This window comes from Chlorocebus sabaeus, chromosome 3 (assembly GCF_047675955.1).
Source record: "Chlorocebus sabaeus isolate Y175 chromosome 3, mChlSab1.0.hap1, whole genome shotgun sequence".
In the NCBI taxonomy this organism is placed as follows: domain Eukaryota; kingdom Metazoa; phylum Chordata; class Mammalia; order Primates; family Cercopithecidae; genus Chlorocebus; species Chlorocebus sabaeus.
The window spans coordinates 59,090,653-59,111,239 of NC_132906.1; the positions used below are offsets into that span (position 1 = coordinate 59,090,653).

Genomic DNA, 20,587 nt, shown 5'->3' on the forward strand with positions numbered 1-20,587 from the left:
AATAATGCGTGGCATGCCACGGTCCCCTCTGAAGACAAAGTGACCACGGAGGTCCCATGAGACTCCAGCAGCCCTGGCCACAGCCGATTGGAGCCACAGCAGACACTGAACATTCTAACGTTTGGTGTAATCCAAAATGAGATGACAGAGGCGGGGCGAGAGGCTCACACCTATAATCCCAGCTACTTGGGAGGCTGAGGTGGTAGGATCACTTGAGCCCAGGAGTTTGGGGTTAGAGTGAGCTATGACTGTGTCACTGCACTCCAACCTGGAAGATGAAGCACGACTCTGTCTCAAAAATAAATACATTAATTAATTAAATAAAATGAGATAATAGTGAGTAAACCTGAAGCTTTCTCTGTAGGTCTGTGACCTGCAGATTTTTTTAATGTTAACACTGTAATATGAAAGCATGGCTAAACAGCCTTGCTCTTTTGGCACCCTGACCAATGCCTCTCACTTTAGCTGAGTTTAAGAGCTTCCTTAAGAAATGACTAGCAGACCCCATGATCTCCAAGCCTAGGGGCAGCCATTTTAGCTTGGGGAATTGAGGGCACAGAGGCATGTTGACAGCAGTCAGAGGAATACTGCAGTTGGGGGTCATGTCCCTACACTACAATCTGACTTAGTCTGTTATTTGTCAATATGAAAGAACAACGCAGAATCACTTGACATGAGTAAAACCAACAGCATGAAAGAGAGCTGCCAAGATGAAGACGCCTTGTAAAGGTCCCAGAAGAAAACCTGTATTTAATATTTGAAGCAATTTTCTCAAAGACACTGAGAAGTTACAAGATTCATAAAACAAGACATTACCGGCCATGCCAATGGATATGTTAATTAAGTTCACACTTACAGGCACTAACTCCAACAGAAGATTCCACTTTCACAATGTCTCAATAGCCAATTCTATGTGTTCAAATTCACTGTTTATGCAGAGCCCTTCACACACCACCAACCACGCAATTAATATCAACGCACAGGGAGTAATCAGAGGCAGGTAACAAACCGCAGCAACGGTGCTGGTGACCAATGGCTAACACACCAGTCAAGTGGGTCCTGAGTCCTTGGTAGGGTTGCTGCTTCTCTCTGCTGACAGCCACCAAGACAGGAGAAGCCCTCAGACTTACTCCGGGCAGAGTTTCCAAAGGCATCTCTGAGAAGGCCTGGTCTTTGCTGCTTTAACAATCCTCAGCCACTTTTCACTTTCTGTTGGGTTCGGTCCAGGTGTTGAGCTGTACCTGGCAACAGCAGGTGCTATTACCTCAGTCCATTACATGTACGTTTATCGCATTGAGGCAGGAGCAGCTTCACTGTGGGCTTAATGCTGCTTGACAAGAGTGACTCCCTTTTGAGACATTAGGATCACAAACCATTATGACATATCACAAGAAAATACTGCTATGTAAAATGCTCATCAGAGAACAAGAGTTCGTATAAAAGAAAAACATGATTGCCAAAATAAGAACCATATTAAAAGTTGAAAAGCCAAATGGGCACAACTGAAGAACGAATTAGTAATTAGAAGACCAAGTCATAGAATTCTACCAGAACATTGAACGGAAATTCTATGCAAAACTATGGAGATTACAAAACTCAAGTGGAGACAAGGAGAAAAAATGCAGTCATAATAATCTATATTCAGAAAGAGAAATAAAGAAGAAACGGAATCCCGAATATTGTAGAAAATTGCTCTGAGATGAAAAAAAGACTTGATATTCCAATACAGTCTCTGGTTTGAAATAGGAATATCAAAAGAATGTAACTAGATTTCTACTGTTGAGATATTTAACTATATTGCTTTTGAAGTCTGGGATAATTCTATACTTAAGTTTAACTTTAAAAGAGCACAAACTACCTCGATTCTATTCTGTCTGCTAAATGTGCATAAACAATTTCTGTATGGAATATTTTTTTCAAGTCTGCTGGATTTATTCAAATAAGGCATCAACCCATTTTACTCTGTTTTTAGCAGACATTTGGTACAGGGTAATACAGCCCGTGGATAATCACCCAGTGTTTACTAGTTAACTAAAAACATTAACAGTTTATTTGATGCTTATGAGAAAGCTACAAACAATACTTTTCTTGGAGGTAGAATGATTTGGAGAATGTATTATGACCATGCTGAGCTTTTGCAAATGGAAAGATTTCTTCACAATAAAATATGTTGAGACGGTCATATTTAAGCAATGCCTTTACAGCCACACATCCATTCAATAGTACTGATTCCTCACTTTATACTCGCTGGAACTTAATCCCTTCCTGTACACTTACAAAATTCCATACAAAGTTTAATAAAGAAAACAAAGGCAGGATGTACATATACATACAAAATAAACATTGACTCTGTGAGGCATTCTCCTAAATATTTGTTTTTAAATATAGTTTCTTAATGTTTTACACCTTCCTTGTTAAAATGTGATGCTGTCGACCAGCCTGGCCAACATGGTGAAACCCCATCTCTACTAAAAATACAAAAATTAGCTGGGCGTAGTGGCTCGGGCCTGTAATCCCAGCTACTCCAGAGGCTGAGGCAGGAGAATCACTCGAACCCGGGAGATGGAGGTTACAGTGAGCCAAGATTGTGCCATTGCACCCCAACCTGGGCGAGAAGAGCAAAGCTCTGACTCAGAAAAAAAAAAAAAAGAAAGAGAGAGAGAGAAAAAAAAGAAAACTGTGATGCTGTCCTAAGGGCTGGGAAAAATGGAACCAGAACAATGGCAGATAGATAATGGCCTAAGGTGGAAACAATTTTGATAACTGTTGCTGTTGTTTTTTAAAAGAAATTAAACACAGTTTGCCCTAAGTTTCATCTTTTATAAAACCATTCTCATGGTAAGTATGTTTCAATGTCCCAAATGAATTAACAAAAAATTAGTCAGGGAAATGAACCCTGATTGCTACCGCTGTATTCTCTCCTAAAACATCGGTTTACAATCAGATGAAACTTAATCATAACAATCCAGAGATTGACTCATCCGATGTTACCCAATAGTGGCAAAGAAGGGCAAGTCAGAAAAAAAGGAAACTGAAATTCGAAGACTGTAATCAGCTATTCTGGACAAAATTAAACAGATAAAATGGCTTTTCTTTTTTAAAAATAGTCTCTATTCTCACATTCCTGATTTGTTGTTTCAAGTATTTCCAGTGTACTCTGACAGTTCACATTCTCCCACAAGCATCCCCTATAGGGGAGCTGCTGTTATTAGGATGAGGAGAAAGATCTATTCATTGTATTCTATTTGCTGGCAGACCAGCACTCCAGAACAGGATAAAAGCCATGGCCATTAAAAAATAGATTCTCGGCTGGGTATGGTGGTTCACACCTGTAATCCCAGCACTTTGGGAGGCTGAGGCAGGTGGATCATCTGAGGTCAGGAGTTCGAAATCAGCCTGGCCAACATGGCAAAATCCTGTCTCTACTAAAAATATAAAAATTAGCCAGGTGTGATGGTAGGTTCCTGTAATCCCAGCTACTCGGGAGGCTGAGGCACAAGAATTGCCTGAACCGGGAGGCAGAGGTTGCAGTGAGCCGAGATCGTGCCACTCCACTCCAGCCTGGGTGACAGATCAAGACTTCGTCTCAAAAAAAATAAAATAAAAAATAGATTCTCCTGACACATTTCTGTTGGGGATGAAGAGGGATTAAATTTTTTCATGTGTTAATATGACTAATTGAAAGCATCAGGTTTGCATTAATTTATTCAACATTGACTGAGCACCTCCTATGTGTGGAGTCCTGTGTGAGACCCTGCGATATTGTGATCAACAGGGTAGATCAGTTCCCTGCCTAAAAAGAATGTTCCTATCTAACAAAGGGTACGAAGAGGGGAACCTTATATCCCATGGGAACATACAGGTAGGGCACATAACCTAAACTTAGGATGTTACGGAGGGCTCTTGGATGTAGTTCTTCTTTCTTTCTTTCTTTCTTTTTTCTTGTAGAGACAGTGTTCCTGGACCAACCTGAGGGTCGGGCTGCTTATTCTCATGGCCCAATAATGAGATGCAGATGAACTGGGAAAGAAGAGAGGTTTTTATTTCTGTAACCAGTTACAGGGAGACGGCCTGGAAATTACCACCAGATCAACTCAAAATTACAAAGTTTTCCAGAGCTTATATACCTTCTAAGCAATATGTCTGTGTGTAAGTGTGCATTCATCTAAAGACATACATGATTAACTTCTTGTAATCTATAACTAAGATCTGAGTCCTGAAGACCTTCCTCTGGGGCCTCAGTAAATTTACTTAATCTAAATGCGTTCAGGTGCTAGAGTGACTACCCTTATTTTGTCTCATGGAGACAAGATCATGGAGGTCTGGAGAGTTCCTACAGTCCCCAATAAAGCTTGTTTGTGGAGGTCTGGGGAGCTGCTTCAGACCCACAATAAAACTTGTTTAATCCTAAATGGGTCCTGTTAAGAATTCCTTCGTTATTTTGTCATGCTCTAAAACCCGGGAAAGGCCTAGGCAAAACTCTTGGTGGGTTTTTGTTGCATTCTAGCCTTTGTAAGAGGGCACTGGCTCTACAGCTTTTAATGTTTAATCTAACCACTCAGTTAGTGCTGGAACAGTTGTTATGGAGGCCTGGGTTAGTGAGGCCTGACCTGCCACAATGGAGTCTCATTATGCTGCCCAGGCTGGTCTCAAACTCCTGGGCTCAAGTGATTCTCCTGCCTTAGCCTCCCAAAGTGTTGTGATTACAAGCATGAGCCCAGCCCTAGATGTAACTTCCTAAAGTAAAAAGTGTGTAAAACTTTAGACAGGGTTTTCTCAACTTTGGTGCTATTAACATTTTGGGCCTGGTAATTATTTTGTTGTTGGGTTGTACTGTACACTGTAGAATGTTTAACAACATACCTGGACCCTACCCATAAGATGCCACAATTTGGTGGCAACCAAAGTATCTCCAGACATGGCCCAATGGCCTCTGGGAACAAACTCATCCCCAGTTAAGACCACTGGCTTAGAAGAAAGATAAGGAGAGGGAAGTTGTAGCGTGAAGGAGAAGAAAAAGATAGAAGGGTGGGCAGAGAAGACATAAGAAGTAAAAGGGAATCACTGCTACAAAGGTCCCTTAGGCAATAAAAAACATGGCCCCATAATAGGTGGTAGGTGGCAGACGCTAAGCTTGATATGAGCATGAAGAGATAACTACAGTTTTATAAGGGCCCTTATAAGTCATATTATCAGCTTGGAGCTTTATTAATTATCTATGGCTATGTGTGATGGTTAATTTTATGTGTCAACTTAACTGGGCCACACGGTGCCCAGATAGCTGGTCCAACATTACTCTGGGTGTTTCTGTGAGAATGTCTAACATTTAAATCATAGATTGAGTTACACAGATTTTCCTCCCTAATGTGAATGGGCTTCATTTAATCAGTTGAAGGCCCGAATAAAACAAAAAGGCAGAACCATCCCAGGATAAAAGGGAATTCCTCCTACCCATTGTTTTTGAGCTGATACAAGGGTTTTTTTCCTTCCTTTAGAGTCAAACAGAAACATCTACTCTTTCTGGGTCTCAAACCTGCCAGATTTAGACTATAACTACATCATTGACTCTCCTGGTTCTCAGGCCTTCAGATGTGGACTGGCACTCCACTGGTGTCCAGCTTGCTTGTAATATGCATACACACACACACACACCCCATAGACACATTCTGTTGGTTCTGTTCCTCTGGAAAATGCTAATACACTGTGTAACAAATTATCTCAAAATTTTTCCTTTTAAAACAACAAAACTTTACTATCTCAACTCTTCAAGTTTCTAAGGGTCAGGAATCCTGCAGCAGCTTAGCTGGATGACTCGTTGGGGATCTCTCATGAAGTTGGAGTCAAGCTGCCACCGAGGCTGCAGTCTCTGAAGACTTGACTTGCTATGGAAAGATTAACAAGAGCCTTCCATTCTTCTCTATGTGGGCCTCTCCATAGGACTCACAATATTGCTTCCTCCAGGGTGGAGTGATCAAAGAGAAGACCTGCATTTAAACACAATAGCTCTGGCTTCTATTTAGACTTAGAAGCAAAAAGCAACAGGACATCTTCAATTGTTTCTGACTGAAGAGTTGCTATCAATATACAACTTATTAAGGGAAAGTGACTCTGATTACAAAGGGTCTTAGTCTTTAAGCTGATCACAGTTACATAAAAATATTAAGTAAATAATTAAATTACCAAGTAATTGAACTAATTCTTCTTCTGAATGCAACAGTGCCAAAACTGGAGGCCCAGAGAAGCTAAATGATGGAATTTCCATTAAAGCTCAAGGGACTTGATAAAGCTCATCATTCCTTTAGGAAGCCTTTCCATGTGAGATGGTCGAGCCTATCACAGTCCATTCTTCACTTTCACGTAACAGTGATCCGAGGAGCCTCAACTCCAAACCTCACTCTCAACTCGAATATATATATATATATTCTATAAGCTATATATATATAGCTTCTTGGGATCTTGACTTTCTTTTATTTAAATTGGGAGTAATACTAGTGAAAACTCTCATGAAGCCTCTTTTGGGAAAAAAAAGAATCTACTACATTACTATGTGCATATAAATGGAGGAAACATAGACTTTAAGCTGAAAACTCCAGAATTCTCAACTAGATTAATGCTTAAGATAGTTCTAAGCATTTATCAAACTAGATGTCTATCTTTCCTTTCAACTTGATAAGATTACTCTAAACATCAATTTATGTAGACTATTCAGCAATGCACCACATAATCTTATAATGTGATTTTTCTTACACAATGGCCCCAAAATACTCATCTTGTTCTTCTGACGCAGGAATCCATCCTTCTAATGGAAGGTGGTTTTGGAATCCACCAGTATAAAATAAAGATCATCTGAAATGGCATCTTGATGCGCAAAACAACTATCTATGTCAGCACAGAGCCTAGGTCTGGGTTTCCCCAGTCTGCAGCATGATTGGGAAACCCACTTGAGGTAGCAGTTGGCTAATGAGTAGACTTCAAACATCCCCAAGTGCCCATCTTTCTGCATTCTTCTTCTGTACACCCAAGTATGTACAATCACACCCCAATTTCCACTGACTCTTCATTAACTACTTAGGATAACCAAAAAGCACCTACATTCCCCTGGTTGCTGTTGGTCTCTTCTCCCTCTGACTGGTACCCTGAGCTTCTCTCACCAGCCCTTTCTACTCCGTGCATGATCAACTTCCTCTGCTTTCATTTCCCAAAACATGGTTAACCCTGGGTTGTAGTATGTAACAAATTTTCCTAAAGATATAAGAATAGCATCAGGGAATTATTATGCTGAAAAATAAACTTCAAATTATGTATTTGAACTCACAGCTCTTTAAATCTGTCTGCCTATGTCCTTTCGTGCACGGTTTCCTGCTGACCACTTCCCCCTGGGGCTCCTAGCCTATAGCCATCACACCACCCCAACCAATCCATGGGAGTTCCCACTGACTCTGCTCTTAGCCCTGTCTCCAGAGCCCTAACATTCTTTCTCTACAGGCTTCAACCAACACAAGCACAATTACCTAACCTCATCTCACAGAGCGATCTCCTGCCCACAAGAAAGATGGGCTTTTGCATTTTTACACAGAGCATTTTAACTCCTTTGTCCCAAACTCTTCTGTAATAGGATTGAAATGGAACCTCAAAGCTCATGGAGATTTCCTCCATAATTTAAATGCAGTCTTCTCCAAAGACAAATTCTGCCACCATATCTAGAACAACAAGTTCATATTTGAAATCACTTGTTTTTGGTACCCACTATAACTGCAAACCAATTGGATAGGACTAGGCAATCCAGGGGAAGTGGCAATTGCCCAGAGGAGCAGAGTTAATTCCAGGCAAGCCATATCATAGTGATTGATTATAGGCAAAGAGGCCTGGACAAGCTGTGTTGAAGCAGACTCCAGCAATAGCAGGATGGCAGGGAGGAAGGCACTATATTCCAGAAGCCAGGCAGAGGACCAAGAATCAGAGATGTGCAAATATGAAAAGAGCAGTTCAGGAATGAGCAAGGGTACAAGCTGGGGAAAAGTGTCATTTACCCCCAGTGCCCTTCCAGGTTCTTAATCTCAAGTTGCCAGAAACTTCTGGTCAGCACATTTGTCCCTAGACAATGGTGACCAACAGGGTAAAGTGGAAGGGGAAAATCGGAGTGAACCTTAAATATTGCACATGCCACATTTTACCTAACTGATCCAAAATTTGACGGCATGTGATTGTTTTCTTTTTTCTTTTCTTTTTTTTTTTTTTTGAGAGAGGGGCACACTCGGTCACCCAAGCTGGAGTACAGTCGTGTGATCATAGCTCACTGCAGCCTCAATCTCCTGGGCTCAAGTGATCCCCCTGCCTCAGCCTCCCAAGTAGTTATGACTACAGGCACACGCCACTGCACCTGGCTATTTTTATTTTTTATTTTTTTTAGAGGCAAGGTCTTGGTTTTGTTGCCTAGGCTGGTCTCAAACTCCTGGCCTCAAGTAATCCTCCCACCTTGGCCTCCCAAAGCACTAGGATTATAGGTGTGAGCCAATACACATGGCCATGTTTCCAGTTTTTGATCTTATAAGCAAGGGTATGAATTTTGTTTGTGTGCAGGTGGAGTTTTTTTCCCCTAAAATTTTCCATACATCCATACTTACTTCCTTAGGATACATTTTGAGAAGTAGAATACCTAGTTAAAAGAGTGTGGATATTCTTCTGGTATTGACATAAGCTATGTAGGCACAAAAGGCAATCCTAGTTTTACTATAAATTTACTTTTTCTGATGCCTGTGAGGAATCGGAATCATATGATCGTGATTACTGTACATCCTAGCCTTACTGAGTTATTCATCCACGGAAGAGTTAAACAGTTCCTTAAAGAGGAAGTTAAAGTGAGTCTAGTCAGGAGGTGTTGAAATGATAGAAATTCTAGGGTTAGAACAAAATGAAAGGAAATAGGTTTGAGAGGAGCGAAGGATATAAAGGCAGTCAGACATCCAGCAAACAAATTACTCCTCTGGTTCACTCCTCCTGAACTGAACCTCCTCTTTACAACAAAATGATGCTCAAGGTATTGTGACATTTTATGTGACTTACTTAAATTGCTTTTCTAGCAGACTTCTTCCTTTCTCAATTTCTTCAGTTGCCCTCTCCTTTTAAGAACTACCTGCCTCTGCTTTAACTTTTCTTATAACCTGTGGGCTACCTAACTGCATGGTGGCTTTCATTACTGTTTTACAAATGAGATACATGACTCTATTGTACGAAGTTAGGAAGGGGATGAATCACGACAAGTTCATTAAATTTTCACCTCCTAGTTTTATGTGTCCATTATGACACTGCCAGATTGTGTTTCTGTTAATCTATTTAGTGTCACCACTTTCTGTAGAAGATAGGAGGGTCATGCTTTGTCACCCAAGCTGGAGTGCAGTCGTGTGATCATGCTTTTTGAGGCAGGAATGATCCAGTATTGACTTGGCATTCTTGAGAGCTTAGAACAGTGCTGGACTCATAGTAAGAATGGTGGCTCACACCTGTAATCCCAGCACTTTGGGAGGCCGAGGTGGGCAGATCACAAGCTCAGGAGATTGAGACCATGCTCATTAACTTGGTGAAACCCCATCTCCTAAAAATACAAAAAAAATTAGCTGGGCGTGGTGGTGGGCACCTGTAGTCCCAACTACTGGGGAGGCTGAGGCAGGAGAATGGTGTGAACTTGGGAGGCAGAGCTTGCAGTGAGCCGAGATCATGCCACTGCACTCCAGCCTGGGTGACAGAACAAGACTCTGTCTAAACAAAAAAAAAAAAAAAGAACTTGTGAAATTTATTTGTTCAATGGCTTTATGTTATGCCTTAACTTACACATTAATAATCACTGTATCTAACTAAAAAGAGATGCAAATGCCATAAGGAGATCAAGCAGATCAGAAAGATATTTTAGAAATAGATGAACGCAAGGCCCACCGACAGCTGAGCAGCTGTCGTGCTTTTTGTTTATTTCCCTCACATTTCACTCCTTCAGGGACCAGGGAGAGCCATGTGTTCTTTGGCACACAGGGTGCTGCTCACGACTTCCAGGGGATTCCGGTGCTCCACCTTCCTGTATCACCAGCAGCACGGTCTCATATGGATGGACGGTACAATTACCTCCAGGGCTCCATGTCACCAACCCACCTGCCCCACCTGCTCCCCAGTCTCACATTCCTCCATAAGACACCCCTGGGTCAGATCTAGCCCTGAAGAGATGAATGATCAATTATTACATGCCCCCAACGGTGGGACTTGTGGGGGTTAGAAGAGAGGTTTAAAAGAGGTAGTTTTGCTTAGAGTCAGGGATTCAATCAATATTTGAAACTCTTAAGTTTAAACCCATTCTACTTCTCTCCCTCTGCCCCTAAAAATATTTTAACTCAAATTTCTAGCAGTGTGAAAATCAACATGATTGTTATTCTTCCACCCTAATCTGAAACCTTTGTGCCAGCATCCTTTCTCTCTACCAGCCATCTTCTCTCCTGCTTTCCCCCACCCCAAACCCCCCTCCACCTTTCTATTAAAGCTTGCAGAGACATGAAAAGTAGCCCATCCTTTTGAAAATGGCAAGTGTTCCTTGACTTGATAAATCTGACTTGAGACTCTGTAAATGGGACTAGTCAGTGGCCAGGTTGAAGGACGTTCAGCTAGGCATGGGTTCCATCTCTGTAGCTCTGTCCTGGCACTGAGCTCAGTATCAGAGAACCCCAGATACCCCAGGTCCCCTAATCCAGTAGCCCCTCACCTTACAGTTAAGATTTAAAAATGAAGTATCTGATGTTGAGATAGACAAATTAAGTTGTGCAATGATGTAGTAACCAGAGCAAGAAAGGGAAGCAATCCAACATTCACTAGGTGGTGAGCAGACAGTGAAACCTGACTTAAGAGTGGATGTTTTTAACTCTACATAATAGATGCTGTCCTGCAAAAATGTGTAGAAAACAAAATAACTGTCTATGTATTGAAGAATTTGAATTTTAAAGGAACTGCAGAGTACTCCACTGCTTATGAAATTTAAGTTTCATAGCTTATGGGTAGAAGCAGAATGAGCTTCTCCAGTAGGATGAACACAGACACTTCATACTCAACAAGTTTACACTGAGCCCATCATCACTGCTTGGAAGGCTGCTCCTCTTCCTGTGTTCTCTCTCTTGGCCAATGGCACTGCCATTTCCCCATCCAGAACCTGGGCTACTGCAGCAGTCCTTTCACCGCCCCTGTCTACCCATCTCCAATCCATTCTCTATACAATTGCCTACAGGAATCTTTCTAAAACATTAGTTCTGACCATAACTCTACTTTTCTCAAGATAGCACTTCGGCTCCCCATTAACATCAGTCTTTAGTGTGATGTAATGTTCATCATTTGGTCATAAGTTGGAAATCCATTCTCCCTGTCACCTCTGTCTCCTGTATTCAACTCCACAGCTGAAGGGAGCCAAACTCCCTCCACTCTCTCGCACCTCCCAGCCTTGGCCCTCACTTCCACTTCTACCTTTACCCTCCATTCTCATCACCCTGCGCTATTATCGATGACTATTCTTAAGGTTTCATAACCAGATCGAGTATTAATGTCTCCACCAACAGGGAAGAGCAGGCAGTGGTTCTTAAGTCATATATGTAATTTAAAATTTTCTAGTATTTAAATTTTAGAAAATGTTTAGAAGAAACTGATCAATTAATAACGTGTTTTATTTATACTGTATCCCACATATAATTGATATGTTGATATCAATATATTGAATATGTTTCTATTAAGACGAGAGGAATCTCATTCTGTTGCCCAGGCTGGAGTGCAGTGGCATGATCTCGGCTCACTGCAACCTTCGCCTCCCAGGTTCAAGCAATTTTCCCACCTCAGTCTCTCGAGTAGCTGGGATTACAGGTACCCACCATCACACCTGGCTAATTTTTGTATTTTTAGTAGAGATGGGGTTTTGCCACATTGGCCAGACTGATCTTGAATTGCTGACCTCAAGTGATCCATCCGCCTCAGTCTCCCAAAGTGCTGGGATTACAGGCATGAGCCACTGCACCTGGTCAATGAATTGAACATTGATTCAGCATGTAGTCAATATTTTTAAATTATTGAGATGCTTTATATCCTTTTTTCCTACTAAGCCTTCAAAATTCAGTCTTTATTTTACTCTTATGACACATCTCAATTTGCTGCATTTCAAGTGCTCAGTAGCCACATTGGAGAATAGCTGCCATATTGGACATAAGCGCACCAGAACACTTGAGAGCCTCCTAGAGATCCTACTGAAAACAGAATCCTGAGCTATGCTTCCAGAGGTTCCATTTCTGGGGAGAGTCTAATTTTGGTAGACTAGAGTGGGGACCAGAAATGTTCATTTTCAGCAAGAACCCCAGGTGGTTCTGAGGTACATGTTCATCAGACCATTTTGGACTTGATAGCTAGATGCCCTGATTGTGGAGTTAGACCTAAAGGGGCTTCTGTTCAGATTCCACCATTTAAAAGCTGTGAAAATTAGTGACTTTAGTTTTCTAGGTCTCAGTCTCCTCACCTGCAAAAATAACTACCTGGAGACTTATGGGTATTAAAAGGGTAATATATTTGAGACATTCAGCACAGTGCCTGGCAGGTATCTCATAATAGCAGCTGCGCACTGCACCCACAGAAATCCCTAGTACACAGACGAGGTGTCCCTCGCGTCCTCCTCCCATAACTCTCTGTGCTTCCCCCCACCACCATCCATCACGCAATGCTGTGTCCTGTGCTTGCTATGCTGCCCCTCAACTCAACTGAGGAGAGAAACTGGCTGCTGTATGCTCCCACATCCCTCTGCCTCACACATAATAGATGCTTAGTACATATCTTTTTTTTTTTAGAAATTAAACTAAATCTGAACAACTGGGTTTCTTGTAGTGGAGCAAAACTCTTTACACAAAAGTGCCTCAAGGTTTTTTACAGAACAGAAGTGTGTAAGTACAGAGTGGGGTGTAGCCCTGTCCTAACACTCTTCCCTTTAAAGTCTATCACAGAAAGCTTTGCCACAACTATCCATGGCTTGAAAGCGGGACACCTGACAGATCGCGTTATTCAGAGGAGCAAGAGGATGATTCTAGACACTCTGGGTGCTGGGTTCCTGGGAACCAGTACAGAAGTGTTTCACAAAGCCAGCCAATATAGCAAGGTAAGAAGGTCAAAGTCTATGTTAGAGATAAAACCTAGCACATACATATGTGTCACATTTAATCTATACTTCTTTTTATAGACAGCACTTGATGTACATAGCACTGTTCTATATCATTTTAATAATTTTCTATGTTCCATTATTTGAGTTTTAATAGTCATCCATATTCTTTACTAAGTCACTGTCTTAAAACCATACACAATCAGGCACAATGGCTCACACCTATAATCCCAGCACTTCCACAGGGCAAGGTGGGCAGACTGCTTGAGCCTAGGAATTTAAGACCAGCCTGGGAAACATGGCAAAGCCCCATCTCTATAAAAACAAAAACAAAACATACAAATTAGCCAGGTGTGATAGCACACGCCTATAGTCCCAGCTACTCAGGAGGCTGAGAGGTAGGAAGATCATTTGAGCCCAAGAGGTTGGGGTTACGGTAAGTCAAGATCATACCACTGCACTCCAGCCAAGGCAACAGAGCAAGACCATACCTTAAAAACAAACAAACAAAATCATACACTAGTAATATCTCACAGTTTATTATTCTTATTCTCTGGAGAAAAGCCTGGTCAAGTACTCTGAGCAGAGTAGGGAGGTACGTGAGAGCTCCTGCTCTCTCCCTAGGGTGTATTTGAGATAGACAGTTAGTCCATCTCTCCTGGTATTAACCCCAAGGAGTAAATAAGAGTAACTTCAGATGTGCTTCCCTGGAGTACTTCCGGATCATGATCTGGAATCAAGCAACATCTCCTCCCTATTTCATGGAGGAAAGTTGTGTATTCTACAAGGATGAGAGGAATTCAATAACTAGGGCTTCTATCTGTGGCAAAGGTTCAAGTCAGAACCATGAATAATGCCTCCAAAGATAATAACTCTTGAAATGGTGACTTGGTATACTGTATTGACACTATCACTGGTTGATTTCCTTTTGTTCCAGATCTACAGTTCCAACATAACCAGCACTGTTTGGGGTCGGCCAGACATCAGGCTTCCACCCACATATGCTGCTTTTGTGAATGGTGTGGCTGTAAGGAGGTTTACACGTCTTTTCAACTATTAGATAATCACAATAATTTTAGAGTCGGGAAATATCTCAGAAATTGCCCAAATTCTATATTTTACAGATGAAAGAACTGAAAGTCAGAGAGATAAAGTGGCTTACCCTCTCCCCTATGTAGTAATTCGGTTTTCATGTTTTTATAGTAAATTGATGCTTTTCAAAGAGATTTTGTAGTAGAGGAAAAAAGATGGAAGGATTTAGATAAAAACACCCTAAGGTATCCCAATTCGAAACCTTGAATATAAATAGCAAAAAATACAAAACCCAACATCCAGACCAAATTTCTTCTCAGTTTTTCCTGTTTGGGGCCAGTTTCTTTCCAGTAATGTGCTTTTTATTCATTCATTCATTCATCCATTCAACAGATAGTTATTGAGAAAGGAACAATAGCCATACAGTGCCTGTATTTTCTGAACCAAAACTCTGTACTTCTCATCTGACGGATGATTTTTATGCTTTTTCTGTGTGTCAGGGGAAGTATTCCACAAGATGTAACTTGGAAACGGATATGTTGGGATTTTTGAGATATTTTTATGATTTATGGGGACAATAGTTCAGGAGATTGAAAGTTAAAGCCAATGGTGCATTCCAAAGTAATGTCCTGAAAACAGTGGGAAATGCACCAGTGACAGAAAATAGATATAAAAATCTATTTTTAAATGAACTTCTGGTTATTACTGTTTCAATATAAGGAAAAAGAAAATGGCTGGGAGAAAGAGGAATAAAATCTTAAAGCAGAAAATAATGATTTTTAAATCTATAGCTGAAAAGTTAATTTGGATTTGAGAGTTCTTGTGCTATTCTTACAACTCTAAAAGTTTGAAATTAGTTCATGATAAAAAGGTACAAAAACATATGGCCTCATATGGAATAAATGACATTAAACTTGCAGTGCAACTTATTTAAAGGGTGGAGGAGGAAGGAATTGCCAGCCACCTGATTCTGCAGCTTTGTTTTTAAAGGGGATTATAGATCTTTCCAGGGGCCATGGCAGAGGGACCTTAGGCCACCAGGGCAAGACCCAAGCTCCTTGGGTCTCACAAGCTGCTCTCCAAGGTACTCCGCTCCACTGGCAGAGGAACAGCATTTCCCACGGGCCGGCCACATGACTAATAATCACAGCCAGGCCAGATGCGGTGGCTCATGCCCGTAATCCCAACACTTTGGGGGGCTGAGGTGGGTGGATAACAAGGTCAGGAGTTCGAGACCACCCTGGCCAACATGGTGAAACCCCATCTCTACTAAAAATACAAAAATTAGCCAGGGCAGTGGTGGGCACCTGTTATCCCAGCTGCTCCGGAGGCTGAGGCAGGAGACTTGCTTGAACCTGGGAGGCAGAGGTTGCAGTGAGCCAAGATCATGGCACTGCACTCCAGCCTAGGTGACAGAGCGAGACTCTGTCTCAAAAAAAAAAAAAAAAAAGAAAAAAGAAAAAAGAAAAAAGAAAAAAAATCACAGACAGTTCTCAGATTTTCTTTTCTGAGAATCAGATCAAAAGAATCTCACATAAAACAAGGTTATTACTAAATTAAGTCCTTAGTGTTCCAAAAGCCATTGCAGTAAGGGAAAATTTAAGGTTTTTTGTCGCTGTTTGTGTCTGTTTACATAGATTCACTCCATGGATTTTGATGACACGTGGCACCCTGCCACCCACCCTTCTGGGGCTGTCCTTCCTGTCCTCACAGCTTTAGCAGAAGCCCTGCCAAGGAGTCCAAAGTTTTCTGGCCTTGACCTGCTGCTGGCTTTCAATGTTGGTATTGAAGTGCAAGGCCGATTACTGCATTTTGCCAAGGAGGCCAAAGACATACCAAAGAGGTATGGAGAGAATTTGCCCCATCAAAAAGGTAGTCACATCCCCTTCATCTGTCAATCATTATCTCTGTAGGCCTTTCTGACTTAGAGGCCGGCTCAGCGGAAGATGTTAACATTAGCACAGGTAGATAAGTCAATACACCAGTCACATACGAAACCCTCCATCCACATTTAAAGAAGTGACTTCGAGAGTGCAACCTGGACCATGAGATAAATTGGGCCTCTCGTCGCAAGGTGATTCATGTCATTCTGGCGTTCATGGGTGTACTGAGTATTCCTTATTTCATCCTCAGAGCAGAATCTATTCTGAGACTGGCTAGCATCCCTCAGACTAATGAGGACATTCAGAATATCCTTACCCTGACTGTTCATCCTGCAGATAAAAAATGGTCACATGTCGGCCACATCATATGGCTCAGTCTCAGATTTATGTTGCCACTTGGCCAGCCTGCTAGGAGAGAAGTAAATTGAAATACTGGGTAGTGAAGTTTCACAGTTTCTTCAAGGCCCACAATTCTCACAGTTACTTAGGTAAGATTTCAGCAATCAATAGCTGTTGCCTTTCTGGCAATAATTGTAATGGTGCCGTTTATAAAGAACTCACTGTGTGCTACACACTATCGTAAACATGTTAATTTATTCAAAGCTCCTAAAACTCTAAGAGGTCAACGCTATTATTATCACCATTTTGTTTTATTTTATTTTATTTTTTGAGATGGAGTCTCACTCTGTTGCCAGGCTGGAGTGCAGTGGTGTGATCTCAGCTCACTGCAACCTCCGCCTCCTGGGTTCAAGTGATTCTCCTGCCTCAGCCTCCCAAGTAGCTGGGACTACAGGCATGCACCACTACCCCCAGCTAATTTTTGTCTTTTTAATAGAGATGGGGTTTCATCATGTTGGCCAGGATAGTCTCGAGCTCTTGACCTTGTGATCTGCCCACCTTGGCCTCCCAAAGTGCTGGCATTACAGGCATGAGTCATCATGCCTGGCCTTATTATTATTTTTTTTATTATTATATTTTTTGAGACAGTCTCACTCTGTCACCCAGGCTGGAGTGCAGCAGCATGATCTCAGCTCACTGCAGCCTCTGCCTCTCAGGTTCAAGTGGTTCTCCTGCCTCAGCCTCCTAAGTAGCTGGGATTGCAGGCAACCACCACCATGTCCAGCAAATTTTTGTATTTTTAGTAGAGTCAGTGTTTCGCCATGTTGGCCAGGCTAGTCTCGAACTCCTGACCCCAGATGACCCTCCCACCTTAGCCTCCCAAAGTCCTGGGATTATAGGCATGAGCCACTGCAGCTGGCCTATCACCATTTTGTGTAAGAAAAAATCTACAGAGAAGTTGAATAACTTTCCCCAGATCACATAGCTAATAAAGTAATGGAGCTGAGATCTGAACCTGCACAGTGTGACTCCATTATCAATGCTCTTGATGACTATGCTATCCTGCCTCCTGGTGATTAGGGTTTGTACATTTCCAACTCTGCTTCTTTGCTTTTCAGATTCCATCCCCCTTCCGTGGTAGGAACATTGGGTAGTGCTGCCGCTGCATCCAAGTTTTTAGGACTTAGCTTGACAAAGTGCCAAGAAGCCCTGGCCATTGCTGTTTCCCATGCTGGGGCACCCATGGCCAATGCTGCCACTCAGACCAAGCCCCTCCACATTGGCAATGCTGCCAAGCATGGGATAGAAGCTGCATTTCTGGCAATGCTGGGTCTCCAAGGAAACAAGCAGGTCTTGGACTTGGAGGCAGGATTTGGGGCCTTTTATGCCAACTATTCCCCAAAAGTCCTTCCAAACCTAGATTCCTACAGTTGGCTGCTGGACCAGCAGGATGTGGCCTTTAAGCGTTTTCCTGCGCATTTATCTACCCACTGGGTGGCAGACGCAGCTGCATCTGTGAGAAAGAACCTTGTAGCAGAGACAGCCCTGCTTCCAATTGACTACATTAAGAGAATTGTGCTCAGGATACCAAATGTCCAGTATGTAAACAGGCCCTTTCCAGACTCGGAGCATGAAGCCCGTCATTCATTCCAGTACGTGGCCTGTGCCATGCTGCTTGATGGTGGCATCACTGTCCCCTCATTCCATGAATGCCAGATCAACAGACCACAGGTGAGAGAGCTGCTCAGTAAGGTGGAGCTGGAGTACCCTCCGGACAATTTGCCAAGCTTCAACACACTGTACTGTGAAATAAGTGTCACCCTCAAGGATGGAGCCACCTTCACACATCGCTCTGATACTTTCTATGGGCACTGGAGAGAACCACTGAGCCAGGAGGACCTAGAGGAAAAGTTCAGAGCCAATGCCTCCAAGATGCTGTCCTGTGACACGGTGGAAAGCCTCATAAAGATAGTCGAAAATCTAGAAGACCTAGAAGACTGTTCTGTGTTAACTACACTTCTCAAAGGACCCTCTCCACCAGAGGTGGCTTCAAACTCTTCAGCATATAATAATTCTATCACAGATCTCTCCTGAGGCTTACCAACATCTGAATGACTTTGCATTTGGGGAGATTCAATGATTTGGTTTATAAAGCAAGGGTCTGCTGCTTAGTGTGCCCAGGAAAAATGAACCAAGATGGAGAGAGTCCAGAAACAGAACTATATATATCTGGAAGGAGGCTTCTCCTGTAAATTTTCCAGGACAGTTCCAATTACTTAAATCAAGAGAAACACACACACACAAAAAATGAGTTTATAAGCATTCACAAGGGTGAAATTCAACTTACCTGTGATTTACTTATAAAATTAACCTTTTCATAGGAATTATGTGTGGACTTCATGAGCCCTAAGGCTTTGCAGGGATGTGAACCTGCATGTATATTTTCTGACAGTGGAGAGGGCTCTGGTGCATCGTGTCACCAACAGATCTCCTAGACCATGGCTTACTACCAAGCCCTCCACAGTGCAAGGGGTGCTACCAGGGAATGGATGGATTTAAATCCTGCCTCTGCCATTTACTAGATGTAGCCTTGAGCGTGTTACCATTATCCCTCTGCCTCACTTTCCCTATTTGTCAAGCAGAAATAAAAAGCAGTCTGGAAAAATCACATTTTGACTCTAGAACCCATGGTCTTAAGCACTACAATATATCACCTTTCAGTACAAAAATATTTGAATCAGAGTTGCAATAAAGAATGAAAAGGAAAAAAGAGAAGTAAATATGTAATTATATAAATACTAAACTGTATGAAAATAATAGAAGTGTCATGGGGATTAAAAATGCAACACTAACAATCATAGTTAATGTGTTACAAGTCCCTGGTATTGTTCAACAAAAGGGCAACGTATTAACTCTAGATATTGATTAATAAGTATGCTATATTAGTCCGTTCTCACACTGCTATAACAAACTGCCCAAGACTGGATAATTTATAAAGGAAAGAGGTTTAATTGACTCACATTCCGCATTACAGAGGAGGCCTCGAGAAACTTAGAATCACGCTGGAAGGAGAAGCAAACATGTCCTTCTTCACATGATGGCAGGAAGGAGAAGTGCTGAGCAGAAGGCAGGAAAGCTCCTTATAAACCACCAGATCTCAGGAAAACTCACTATCATAAGAATAGCAGCATGAAACTAACTGGTACCATGGCTCAATTACCTCCAACCAGGTCTCTCCCACAACACATGGGGATTGTGGAAACTATAATTCAAGATGACATTTGGGTGGGGACACAGTCAAACCACATCATTCTGCCTCTGGCCCCTCCCAAATATCATGCCCTCACATTTCAAAACATAATCGTGCCTTCCCTACAGTCCTTGAAAGTCTTAACTCATTCCAGCGTCAACCCAAAAGTCCAAGTCCAAAGTCTCATCTGAGACAAGGCAAGTCCCTTCTGCCTATGGACCTGTAAAATCAAAAGCAAGTTAGGTACTTCCTAGATACAATGGGGGTAAAAGCATTGGGTAAATACATCCATTCCAAATGGGAGAAATTGGCCAAAACAAAGGGGCTACAGCCCCGATGCAAGTCCAAAACCCAGTGGGGCAGTCAAATCTTAAAGCTCCAAAATGATATCCTTTGACTCCATGTCTCACATCCAGGTCATTCTGATACAAGAGGTGGGACTCCTGTGGCCTTGGGCACCTGTAATTCTGCAGGATACAGCCCCCTCCGCCCAACTGCCACCTTCCTTCACAGGCTGGCATTGAGTGTCCACAGCTTTTCCAGGCATACATTGCAAGCCGTCAGTGGATCTACCATTCTGGGGTCTGGAGGACAGTGGCCATCTTCTCACATCTCCACTAGGCAGTGCCCCAGTGGGGACTTCCTGTGGGGGCTCTAACCCCACATTTCCCTTCTGCACTGCTCTAGCAGAGGTTCTCCATGAGGTCTCCACCTGTGCAGCAAACTTCTGCCTGGACATCCAGACATTTCCATACATCCTCTGAAATCTAGAAGGAGGTTCTCAAACCTCAATTCTGACTTCTGTGCACCCGCAGGCTCAAAACCACATGGAAGCTGCCAAGGCTTAGGGCTTACACCCCTTGAAGCCATGGCCTGAGCTATACCTTGGCTCATTTTAGCCACATCTGGGACGCAGGGAACCAAGTAAGT

The 20,587-nt window shown here is 42.3% G+C and overlaps 1 protein-coding gene across 1 annotated transcript; it reads left to right on the forward strand.

The window, feature by feature from the left end:
- The first annotated feature begins 8,977 nt into the window (after window positions 1-8,977).
- On the forward strand, window positions 8,978-19,156 carry ACOD1 (aconitate decarboxylase 1). Its single transcript, XM_007960604.3, has 5 exons — window positions 8,978-9,037; window positions 12,992-13,153; window positions 14,091-14,180; window positions 15,823-16,028; window positions 17,526-19,156. The coding sequence occupies exons 1-5, from the start codon at window positions 9,026-9,028 to the stop codon at window positions 18,499-18,501; spliced, it is 1,446 nt and encodes a 481-aa protein (XP_007958795.2). The 5' UTR covers window positions 8,978-9,025; the 3' UTR covers window positions 18,502-19,156.
- The last annotated feature ends 1,431 nt before the right edge of the window (window positions 19,157-20,587 follow it).